Source organism: Vigna radiata, chromosome 1 (genome assembly GCF_000741045.1).
Source record: "Vigna radiata var. radiata cultivar VC1973A chromosome 1, Vradiata_ver6, whole genome shotgun sequence".
Classification (NCBI taxonomy): domain Eukaryota; kingdom Viridiplantae; phylum Streptophyta; class Magnoliopsida; order Fabales; family Fabaceae; genus Vigna; species Vigna radiata.
Genome location: NC_028351.1, coordinates 3,460,516 through 3,472,824, shown reverse-complemented (window position 1 = coordinate 3,472,824; position 12,309 = coordinate 3,460,516). Strand labels below are relative to the sequence as shown.

Sequence of the window (12,309 nt, the reverse complement as noted above, 5' to 3'; positions counted from 1 at the left end):
TCAATAATCAAAATAAACAATTGCATTAAATCACTTAACCTCAGAATCCATAATGAAATTACAGCAGAATAGCCCAAGGAGCTTAGAAACACATGATGAAAGAAGAGTGAAAGAAGTGGTGGATGAATGGATGAATGAATGGTCCCCTCTTCTGCCTCCGTGGGTCTCTTTATATAGGTTTGATTGGGCTTGGACTTTGAATATTCAGTTGATAGAATCTTTATCTTATATCTTCCAGATAACTAAAAGATTTAGATAATTATAATATTATTTGGAAGATATTTTCTGTTAATATTCCCAAATTAAATTAGTTCAACAACTGATTTTATCTTTTAGCTTTTCTGACTTTTCATAATTGCACAAATACCCTGATATTTCCTCTATTTGCATTTTAGCCCCTTCAGAATTCTCTAAAATTGCACCAAAACCCCTCAGTTGACCAGTCTTGACCAGATTCAAACAACATTGACCAGCTTTGACTCAAGATGACGCACCAATGAGATGCCGCCACGTGTCCGCCCCTTTCCTCCCAGAATTAGGGTTTTGCAGTTGGGGGTAGAGTGAATTGGGAGGCTTCATTCTGCCTGCTGCGCGAGATTGGCGGAGGCGTTTCATTCTCTGGGTTTTCTGTGGGTTTTTCTCGTTGCAGGTCTGGTTTGCTTGCAGGTCTGGCTTTGATTGCAGGTTTTGATGAACGAATCTGCTTGTTGCGTAATGGTGGCCGGTGACGTGATTGCCATGGAGGAAGAGGATTCGCGATTCTTGGTTTTGCGACTTGAAGGAAGACGAAGGCGGTGTTGATGACTGCGAGGAAGAAGAACAAGGGAGATGATGCGAATCGCAGGTCTGTGGCGGTGATTTCTGGGTTTCTGCAGGTTGCGAATTGTGATTCTGGCGAGGAAGATGAAGCTCGCGCGAGGATGGTGATAAGCTTTGTGCGAAGGAGATGGCGAATGGGTTCTCTGCGGTGAGTTGATGGCAGCGATGTGTGGATGGTGGTCCCTGTGGCACTGTGAGGGTTGACGAGACTGTTGGGTGTTGGTCACCGGCGTCATGGAGATGGTAGCTTAAGGTTGATGGCGGCGGCTGTGCGGATTGGGTGTTGAACGGCGACATGGTGACGGCGCCCTAGGGTATGTGGCTTAGGAATTAGGGTTTCTGTTGGAGATGGTGATGACGTGGCAAGAGGGACTAGATGGCATGTTCTGAGTGGTTTATTCGGTGAGTGCAGGGATTAGTGATGTGGCATCATCTAGATGGTTGGATCTATTATTTGTGGACTGCCATGTGGCACCATCTTAAGCAATCTGACTTAGTTAGTGATAGGAGGGGTATGGGTAGGAAAATTTAGGAGGTGTAGGAGAAAAGCTTTAGTGTTTGGGCTTGGTTGTTGGCCTAGTCTAAAACTGGGGGTGCATGTAGGGAAATCTGGGGGTGCAAGGGTAAAAACTGACTGTTTGGCCCATCTGTATATTATTTATCAAATAAAATCTGATTTGGGGCTTTAAATTACAATTTGGACCAATAAAACTCTAACCCCAGCTGCACAAATAAATATTAAAACATCCAAGAATAATTTATGCAATTAAAATCACTTTTTAAGCCCTTTTTATTTCCAAACACGCTAAATCTAATAATCACAAATCCTCTATAAATCAATCGTTTAAGCACAAATATTCTATCAAAAATTTTAATTTTAAAGCATAAATATGGACATAAATATGCACTCATCACATTGCTTCAAGTATGTACTGTTTGATTGATTTTCTTTTCTGTTTTTCTGTGTAAGTGAATGTTCGCTGTTATTCACTATTCCATAGCATTTTCTTATCATTTTAATCGGTGCCTTATTTTGTTTGAAGTCTCGTCCTATCGTTTAATCATTTTCTATTCGTGTTGAGTCATGTGCAACGTTGTTGCTGTTTTAAAATTGTCAATCAGTTTTTTTTTTTTACTCTATTTCAGCGTGAATATTTTTGATTTTAATTGTGTTGAGCATTAGCTAATTCTATGTTGATCATATAAGGTAATGGAGTTTCATCCAGCCTTGATCATTTGAATAAAAGCAATGCCAATAGTGATTTCAGCAGCAGATCTGTATTGCAACTCTGTTTTTAACATTTTTTTTTTGCTGGTTTTTACTGATGCACGTTACTGTATCCAGATTTAATGGTTGAACACCTTTTCCAAATCTGTTTGATGATGCTACAAGTATCTAAAGATATTACAACATCTATTCATCACANATTTNCTATTTGAGTAGTTNAATTACTCAAAATCTGGATTANGAATGTGTTGTTGTCATTGTTATAACCTATAGCTTGGCACCGTGCTAATTGTCCTTGGTTGTGTCATAGGATCTCTAAAATCCACTAGCTTGATTTTCTCAAGCTAAATATTGAGTTAGGATTCATTATTTTACCAAATTGCTAGTCTGAAAACTTTGCATCCACCAAAACTTACTGTATCGTGCTGCATTTTATTGATTTCTGCATAATTTGGCAACTCAAGTGGTGAATTTGTGCATCTGCTATTTTCTGTGCATTGAACACATTTGGACAACTTTATTTGACCATTTAAAATGTGTCTACACTGTTTTTCTGGTCATTCTTCCAACAATGCACAAATTCATCATGCCACTTCCCAATTTTGAGTAAATTTCTCAACTAGTGCAGTCATAATCTAAATTCAATTGTGTTTCCACTGTTTTCTTGATTGAACACTCATATTAAGTGAATTCAAATGTGTCTTCACTGTTCATATGGTCAAATTTGCAACTATGCATAGCTATACCACTTAAACCATTGATTTTGACCAATTTTGGAAGTGTATCAGTGGAATTCTTTTGTGGATCATTTCTTGGCTGCATTACTGATTGCACATAATTCATTTCATCATATAATCTTGCTAGGAAGTCATAAATACAGAAAATCTCAGTGGGATTGCTGTTTTCAAAATTTTCCAGCCATCATAATATGGTGCATTCAGTTTTGGTGTGCAGATTAAGTTGAATTGAGTTGTGATTTAAGTGTTTGGGATTGGCAAGAGCTGGGATCATTTTCTATTCTTCTTTACTCTCATTGAACCTTGCAAACCAATAGTAAAAAGCTAATCATCCCTGTAATCCCGATAGAACCGTGACAGCAAAGGCAGAAAATACAATTTATGTTTTCTTTGAGTCATTTCATCGAACAGTTTGCCAAATTTTGTGAAATCATCATCATTTCTTTAAACTGCAGCATGTTTTGCTTTTCTTTCTTTTCAAATCCACTCTAGAACCATTCTTAAGTTCATTTTGAGTCCCACCTTCCATTGAAAACCGTTTAATTGTTTGCTTTTTAATTCTTTGCAACTCTGCACACAAGCTGTTTGATAAAAAAACAGTGCTGCATTCTGGTTCTGCAATTTTTGACAGCAGCAGTGATTGTTTCCTACATTCGAAACTGATCATGGGAGGTTTGTTTGAGCTCTCTTTTGGTGTAGAAATTAACTCAGACCGTGCCTTAACTTTGGTAGCATCCTAGGAAGAAGATTGGAGCAAGTTAAGTTCAACTTGAGGTGCTTTCTGGTGCAGCCAAAGCTGGTATGCAGTCTGCATAATTTTTGGTGCAGCAAAGTGTTATTTTGGAATGCAGAAATCCTGGTGCAGCTGCAGAATCACGTTTTCATTAGTTTGAACAAATTCTGGGTGCTGCAACAGTAGCAAAATTCACTTGGCAGCTGTGAGATTAGTGTGAATCCATCAAATTCACTTTCTTTGAGAGAAGCCAAAGCTGCACACATCATTTCCTTCTCACTTCCTTGTTGTTTCAAGTCATTTGTTTTGCAAAAGTACTTGTAAATGGCCATTAAGCAAGTGACTTGAAAGAATTCACAAGTGTTCTTCCCTCACTTGTAAACCTTTTGCTCTTAATTTCTCATTNTCACAGAATTCAAGATTGAAGAATGCATGGAATGGTTAGATGATAAGCCAAAAGGGTCTGTTGTTTATGTATCTTTTGGGAGTTTGGCTTCCTTTGGTGAAGAGCAAATGGAAGAAGTTGCTTGTTGTTTGAGAGAGTGTTCAAGTTATTTCTTGTGGGTGGTGAGAGCTTCCGAAGAAACCAAACTTCCTAAAGATTTTGAGAGAAAAACAGACAAGGGTTTGGTAGTAACATGGTGTTCTCAATTGAAAGTTCTTGCTCATGAGGCTGTCGGGTGTTTTGTGACACACTGTGGTTGGAATTCAACGTTAGAAACTTTGTGCTTAGGAGTTCCAACAGTTGCAATACCATATTGGTCAGACCAGAGCATAAATGCAAAGCTTCTTTCAGAAGTTTGGAAAATTGGAACAAGAGCTCTAGTTAATGAGAAAAAGGTTGTGCAACGAGAAACTCTGAAGCACTGTATAAATGAAATAATGAATGGATCTAAAGAAATGAAGAACAATGCCATTCGGTGGAGGACTTCAGCAATAAGAGCTGTTACCGAAGGTGGTAGTTCTTATGAAAATGTCAAAGAATTTGTGAATAATTTATCGCATTCGTAAGCTTTATGTTCTAAAATGAAGATTATTTCGTGATCAAAAGTTTCTGTATTGTATTTCCATGAACCAGGTTGATCAATAATTACATTCATAAGCTTCATGATCAAATGTACTCCATGACAGGACAAATAATTCGTGTTATATTTTCATGGAAATGATTTATTATAACTAATAGTATATCCATTTTATCATTTAGGTTGCATTTTGTATATAGTTATATTTGTTGGATTATTGTGTAAATACAGAACATGCTGCATTGCATTATCTAAGTTTATAAATATATATAATAAATTGGTAGACCAATTTGGTATTTTTGAACGAAAATAAAGTCTAAAAAATAATTAAACCTATAAATTGATGGAGTAATGTGTATAAATTACTGTAAAAGGCAATAAACTTCAACAAATTTAGATTTTGATTTTTTATAATGTATTAGTTGTCAATGTATTTTCTTCTTTCGTGTGAATTATTGTATTGTCTTGATCAATTATACTTATTAATTGTCATCTTGTTAAAGAATATTTTGTGCAACAACTAGAAATATATAATATTGTATTGTATTTTATTTATGCTTTTTATGACTAGATGGACTTCGTTTATAAGGACATCTGATTATCGAGCAAGAGAACAACTTGGATTAATTCATACATACTTATGTGGACCATTTACATATGATTCTTTATTAGAAAAAGGTATTTTATTTTCTTCATTGATTATTTTTCAAGGAAAACCTATGTGTATTTCTTCAAGGAGGTTTCCTATGTGTATTTCTTCAAGGAGAAATTTAAGGTGATCAAAGTGTTTAAAAGGTTTAAAGTGATGATTGAGAAAGAGACAAACAAACTTGCTAATCTATTCAGTCTAACTGAGGAGGGGAGTTTATATCAATCAAATTCATGAAGTACTTCGTGGAGTAAAGGATAAGAAGATTCCTGACAACACCATACTCACCCAATAAAACAGAGTTGTAAAGAGAAAAAATTGAACCATCCTCGTTATGATTCAAAAAATGTTTAAAAGCAGGAATATGCCAAAGGATTTTTGGGCTGAAGGTATGTAGTATCTATGTGCAAAATAGATGCCTTCTTGCAAAGTTAAGTAATAACGAGTGTTTGGCAGTGTAGCTTATGGTCATGTTGCATCTCAATAACGAGCCAAGCTTGAAGATAGAAGCAAAGAAAAATGTATTTACACTAGTGTGAAATAAGCGTTCCATGTCTAACATTCAACATCAGCAGAAAAAAAAAACCAATGTTAAAAATGATTAGTAGTATTGTTGTAAATAACCATCCTATTTAAACATTGAAAGTTCCAACATTCCGACATGATATGCCTAATTGACGTTGGGAAAAGAGAATTCCGTTGTCAATTCATGTTGAAATTTCACCTTTTGGACGTTATATATGATTACATGAATCATGTCAATCTGTACAGAAATAACCTTTGGGCTGTCCAAGAAGCAATTAGAAGTTTGAAAAGGGGAATTCCGATATGAATTAACGTTTCAAATTGAATTAGATTTGTAGGTAAGCCTCGAGCACAACAAATTCAAATATTGTATCCAAAGGTTGAGCTTAATTGAGGTCTTTAACTTATTAATTTTTGTACGTGAAATTTAGACCTTCATATTTGACTATTTTTTTGTCATGTTTAGAGTAACATGTAGTCAGATTCATGGACATGCGGCTACTACATCATGTCTTAGATCAAGACCATCACTTGATCAGAAATTAGAGATAATTGGACTGAGGTAATAATATATCTTTCACATCTTACAAATTACATTCAACTTTGAATATTAGAATGTAAATATAGTAAAGTTGTCTTGTTTTTGGAACCGTTCAACAATTCATCACCAATAACAGATGCCATAATGATGAAGATACGACAGAAATGGATAGCATATCTTTTGGATTGATGAAGTTAGGACATACATTAGTTTAGTTTCAATACTTTGAGTTTTAATAGCTTTAGTTTTTAATTTTTATTTGTTATAGACTTAGTTTATAGTTTTGATTAATTCAGACAAATTTCAAAATAAGTTTTGGATACATGAAATGAAAAACTAGTTTTTTGTTTTTAAAGTTTGTTAAAATTGTAAAAACGAATTTTTATTAAAAAAACATAGATGTAATGTTAGAAAGTGCACTTTTTGACGTCAAATGACTTTTTTCGATGTCAATTGAAGCAAAAAAGTGAAATTTCAAACATAAGAAAGTTTGCAATGCCAATTCCAGAGAAAAACCTTCGCTAAGAAAGCAAGGCGTGGCCTATTGAGAACGACGGCAAAAGGATGAATTTTGATGTCAAACACACTTGAAATTCCAAAGACCACCCACAAACTTTAGCTCAATGGCCAAGGCATGACGTTGAGTGTTGAAGGACGATTGAATAGTCTGTTTTCCAAGGTTAATCAACATCCTTTATTTATTCCAAGGTTAAATTAACTTCCTCTAACATGATGTATATGTTATAATGCACGTTAAAGATGGAAAGTAACAAACATTAAAACTCTTGCTTACTGTAGTGTTATTAGGTATGAAAATAAAACTAAGACCTATATATTATTTAATCCAATAACAAAGAAAGTTATTATAGCGAACATATTTAAGTTGATAAAGCAAATGAATGGATAGGAAGAGTCAGAAAATAATTCTGTTATATTTATAGTTATTATATAGCATTTAATTTATAATAATCATACTAGTAAAAAATGTTGTTTAACCTCGATTAATTTGAGCTTTTAACGTCACTTACACAACATATGTCTATAAGGGTGATGTCCATGGAACGTCGGAAATCCTCTTAACCGACGTCAATATAACCGTCGGTTAACGATATCCACCGACGTCCATATAGACGTCTACATATACCCACACCGACGTCTAATTTCTCTATATAGACGTCCACCTATTTATAAAACCGACGTTTACATGAATATATAGAGGTTTAAAATGACACTAACCGACGTCTATGTTCCTTATAGACGTCGGACCTGACACTAACCGACGTCTAACAAAGGCGTTATGTTTTAGTGCAGTTTTGATCAAGACTTTCGGTAGCATAGTGCAACACTCTCCTCTCGCTAGTTTCCCCACAAAAAAAGCTTGCGTCTTTTGAATCTTCTGTGACATTTCAACCCAAAACCGAACCTGGATCCATGACTACTTCCCATTATTCAACCGCAAAAGAACAAAATTACGGTGACACGAGAACTAGACAAGGACCCAAGTTCCATTTTGGGTCGAGAAGCCATAGAAAACTCAAAAGATCGCCACTCTTCTTGTGAGGAAACTAGCAAAGGGAGAATGTTGTACTATGTTACCCAAAGAAAGGATCAAAAGTGCACTAAAACACAACACAAAGAAAGCAAATTTTAATCAGTTGAACCACAAGATAATAGATGAAAGACTAAATAAAGTTTAAACTGTAAGCATAAAAAAAAACCACACACCTGCGATGCAAGAGAGAAAAAGGAGAGGAGGAAGACGAGAAACAACAATAGAATGCCGAAAAGAGAGAAAAAGAAGAGGTGTGGCAAGAGAAAAAGGAGAAGAGGAAGACGATCGATATCAGAAACTGAATGCCGCGAAGAGTTGCGGTGTATTTAAAATGGAATTGGGCGTAGGTTATTCTCCAGAAACCGACGTTTATAGACATCGGTTATCCTACTAATGTGACGTCAAAGTGAACATTTAAAACTGACTTTTTGAATACCCATTAGACGTTGGATTCTGTCAGGGGGAACCAACGTCTAGGAAACTGAACCGATTGACGTTTGATATCCTGTCAGGGATGTTCACGACTATAGGTATGGGCCACCGACGTCTATAATAACATACACATCGGGGCCCTAAATAGTCAACGTCTCAAGCCCTCGAGTTTTGTAAACATAATTATTACAGGTATAATAGACGTCACGTAGCCCAAAACGCCGACGTCAACATTGAAGATTTTTTTGTCTTCCCGCCTTCCAAACATACCTTAGACGTCGGATTTGGACTACGTGACGTCTAAGCGCCTGAGAATTAGGTGAAAAGCATTAAATGCAGCCCAGTAGACGTCGGGGTGTTACAGTGCTGACGTCTTGAAATTAATAGATGTCGGTTTTATCCAAAAACAAACGTCTAGTTTATCAGGTTATTTACGATAATACTATCATCCACTCCTATACGTCGAATTACACGCAAACCAATGTCTTATGGATGAGGTTAAAGAGCGTTTGCACTAGTGTCAGAAACATTATAATCTATTAATGAAAGACTTAATGTTAATTTTATAACTGTAAGGTTCATTAAAAATAAAAACACACCATAAACATATTAAAAAATATTTAAGTCCACGTCGTTTTCTAACATGTGCATGGAGTTAGACGATAATACAATACAAATCCAATCTTAATTATTTAAAGTCGACTTTGCTTTTTAATGTCGGTTTTTTGGGATGATAGATATCGATCTATTTTTAGTAGATTAAAGTAGCATATACTATTTAAAAATATTCTAATTTTAAAGTTAAATTATTAGAAGAGTGTAGAGTAAGTATATGCTTTTACCAGAATTTAAAATATCAAGTAACGATCAAATCAGGTAAAAAGTCCTTATTACAAATAGTATTCTTGACCACCTTCAATGTATATCATATGTGGAATTTAATAATAAATGTTGTGACGTATTCCAAATTCAACACTTGATTTTACACACTTTGTCCTTTTCATGGCTAACGTTGAATAAATCAAAACCCATAAACTCTTCAAGATCGCAAGCAGTCACCAACGAAGAACAAGGTGAGAATCATTACAAAAAGTGGTGAAGAAAACCATGGCCACGAGAGCACACTGTTTGGTACTTGCATACCCAGCTCAAGGTCACATCAATCCCATACTTCAATTCTCAAAACTACTGCAAAGGCAAGGGGTGAGAATAACTCTCGTTACAACACGTTCCTACTATAATAACTTGAAAATTGTGCCTCCTTCTATTGCCCTTGAAACCATCTCTGATGGGTTTGATAATGGAGGACCAAAAGAAGCTGGCGGCTTCAAAGCCTATTTGGAACGCTTCTGGCAAGTTGGGCCACTCACTTTTTCTGAGCTTATTGAGAAACTTGGTGGATCAAAAGATGATGATGACCATGTTGATTGTGTTGTTTATGATTCATTCTTCAGTTGGGCACCAGAAGTTGCCAAGAGATTTGGAATAGTTGTTGCAGCTTATCTCACTCAAAACATGGCTGTGAATAGCATATACTATCATGTTCACTTGGGGAAATTGCAGGTTCCACTCAAAGAACATGAGTTTTCTCTTCCTGCCATGCCTAAACTTTATCTCGAGGACATGCCTTCTTTCTTCTTTGGTGAAGATTTCACTTTTCTTGATTTTGTAGTTTATCAGTTCTCCATTATTCACAAAGCTGATTGGATCCTATGCAACACCTTCTATGAGCTGGAGAAAGAGGTAACAACCAAACAATTTTAATATATAGATTATGTTTAACTCAAATGTTTATTCTTTCAATGTTTTGTAGTTTTTGTATCAAGTTACACTAAACCATATTAAATAGAACTTGTCTTGTAATACTATGTACATATCTATATATTTTCTCCAATTTCTCGCATGTAATGTGTTGTGACAAGAAAACACTTTTAGATAGCAGATTGGATTGTGAAGGTTTGGCCACAATTTAAGACTATAGGACCAAACATTCCATCTTTCTTTTTAGATAAGCAATGGGAAGATGANCAAGATTATGGGGTCACAGAATTCAAGATTGAAGAATGCATGGAATGGTTAGATGATAAGCCAAAAGGGTCTGTTGTTTATGTATCTTTTGGGAGTTTGGCTTCCTTTAGTGAAGAGCAAATGAAAGAAGTTGCTTGTTGTTTGAGAGAGTGTTCGAGTTATTTCTTGTGGGTGGTGAGAGCTTCCGAAGAAACTAAACTTCCTAAAGATTTTGAGAAAAAAACAGACAAGGGTTTGGTAGTAACATGGTGTTCCCAATTGAAAGTTCTTGCTCACGAGGCTGTCGGGTGTTTTGTGACACACTGTGGTTGGAATTCAACGTTAGAAACTTTGTGCTTAGGAGTTCCAACCGTTTCAATACCATATTGGTCAGACCAGAGCATAAATGCAAAGCTTCTTTCAGAAGTTTGGAAAATTGGAACAAGAGCTCTAGTTGATGAGAAAAAGGTTGTGCAACGAGAAACTCTGAAGCACTGTATAAATGAAATAATGAATGGATCTAAAGAAATGAAGAATAATGCCATTCGGTGGAGGACTTCAGCAATAAGAGCTGTTACTGAAGGTGGTAGTTCTTATGAAAATGTCAAAGAATTTGTGAATAATTTATCGCATTCATAAGCTTGATGTTCTAAAATTGAGATTACTTCGTCATCAGAAGTTTCTGTGTTGTATTTCCATGAAACAGGTTGATCAATAATTCATTACATTCATAAGTTTCAAGATCAATTGTACTCCATGACAGGACAAATAATTCCTGTTATATTTTCATGGGAACATTTTATTATAACTAGCTAATAGTATATCCATTTTATCATTTAGGTTGCATTTTGTATATAGTAAATTTGATAATAAAGCGGTGGATTATTGTGTATATACAGAACATGCTACATGCTGCATTGCATTATCTAAGTTTATATATATATATATATATATATATATATATATATATATATATATATAATAAAGTGGTAGACCATCTTGATATTTTTGAACGAAAATAAAGTTTAAAGGAGTAAATAAACTTGTAAATTGATAGAATAATGTGTATAATATTTTGTAAATGGCAATAAGGTTCAATAAATTTTAGATTTTCATGTTTCTATAATGTATTTATAAGAACTAATTGTCCATGTATTTGCTTCTTTGTGAATTATTTTATTCTGTTGTTGACTTGTACTTATTAATTGTCATCTTGTTAAAGAATACTTTAAAGTAGTTATGAAGAAGGAATTTGAAACAATCGACTTAGGTCTTATGAAATATTTTCTCTTTCTGGAAGTTGTTCAACATGAAGAAAACATGAATGTGTCCCAGGAAAGATATGTTAAAGATGTCTTGAAAGAAGTTCAAAATGTCAAGTTACAACATGGTTTCCACCTCAATGGAACCAAAAACAACTTTTCAAAAAGTATAATGAAGAAGACCAAGTTAATGCGGCAGAAATACTGAAGCATAATTGGAAGTCTTTATTTTCACTACTGCAGAAAAAGGTTTTTAATATTATCTTTTAGACGTCCGATCCTCGAATATCTAAAGTAAAAATTGACCGGTGGTATTTTCTGTAAATAAAACAACTATTTAGACGTCGACTATGGGGGGTCCGACTTCTAAAGTCATTTAGACGTCTATTGTGGGGAAACTGACGTCTATAGAAGTTTGTTATGGCAGGAACCGACTTCTAAAATACTCAGTCCAGGAATCTAAAAAGTCACTTTTTGACTCCATTTAGACGTTTGATCTCGTCACTCCGACTTCTAAACCCATTTAGACGTTTGTTGGGGGGAATCGACATCTATAGACGTCAGTTATGACAGGAACCGACTTCTAAATACTCAGCCCAGAAATTTTAAAAGTCATTTTTTGACTTTATTTAGACGTCTGATCCTGCCAGTCCGACTTCTAAAGCCATTTAGACGTCTGTTATGGGGGAACCGACGTCTATAGACGTTTGTTATGGTGGGAACCGATTTCTAAATACTCAGTCCAGAAATTTAAAAAGTCACTTTTTGACTCCATTTAGACGTCTGATCCCGCCACTCCGAC

The 12,309-nt window shown here is 35.1% G+C and overlaps 2 protein-coding genes across 2 annotated transcripts in view; both read left to right on the top strand.

The window, feature by feature from the left end:
• The window catches only part of LOC106755705 (UDP-glycosyltransferase 74G1-like), an 11,033-nt gene extending 6,505 nt beyond the window's left edge, over positions 1-4,528 (top strand). Inside the window, 1 exon segment of the mRNA XM_022786276.1 lies at positions 3,930-4,528. Coding sequence (XP_022641997.1) covers positions 3,930-4,528 — 599 coding nt within the window.
• Positions 4,529-9,293: 4,765 nt separating this feature from the next.
• LOC106767104 (UDP-glycosyltransferase 74F1) lies at positions 9,294-11,119 on the top strand. The gene is made up of 2 exons (XM_014651934.2): positions 9,294-9,981; positions 10,174-11,119. The coding sequence occupies exons 1-2, from the start codon at positions 9,346-9,348 to the stop codon at positions 10,882-10,884; spliced, it is 1,347 nt and encodes a 448-aa protein (XP_014507420.1). The 5' UTR covers positions 9,294-9,345; the 3' UTR covers positions 10,885-11,119.
• Positions 11,120-12,309: the final 1,190 nt, after the last annotated feature.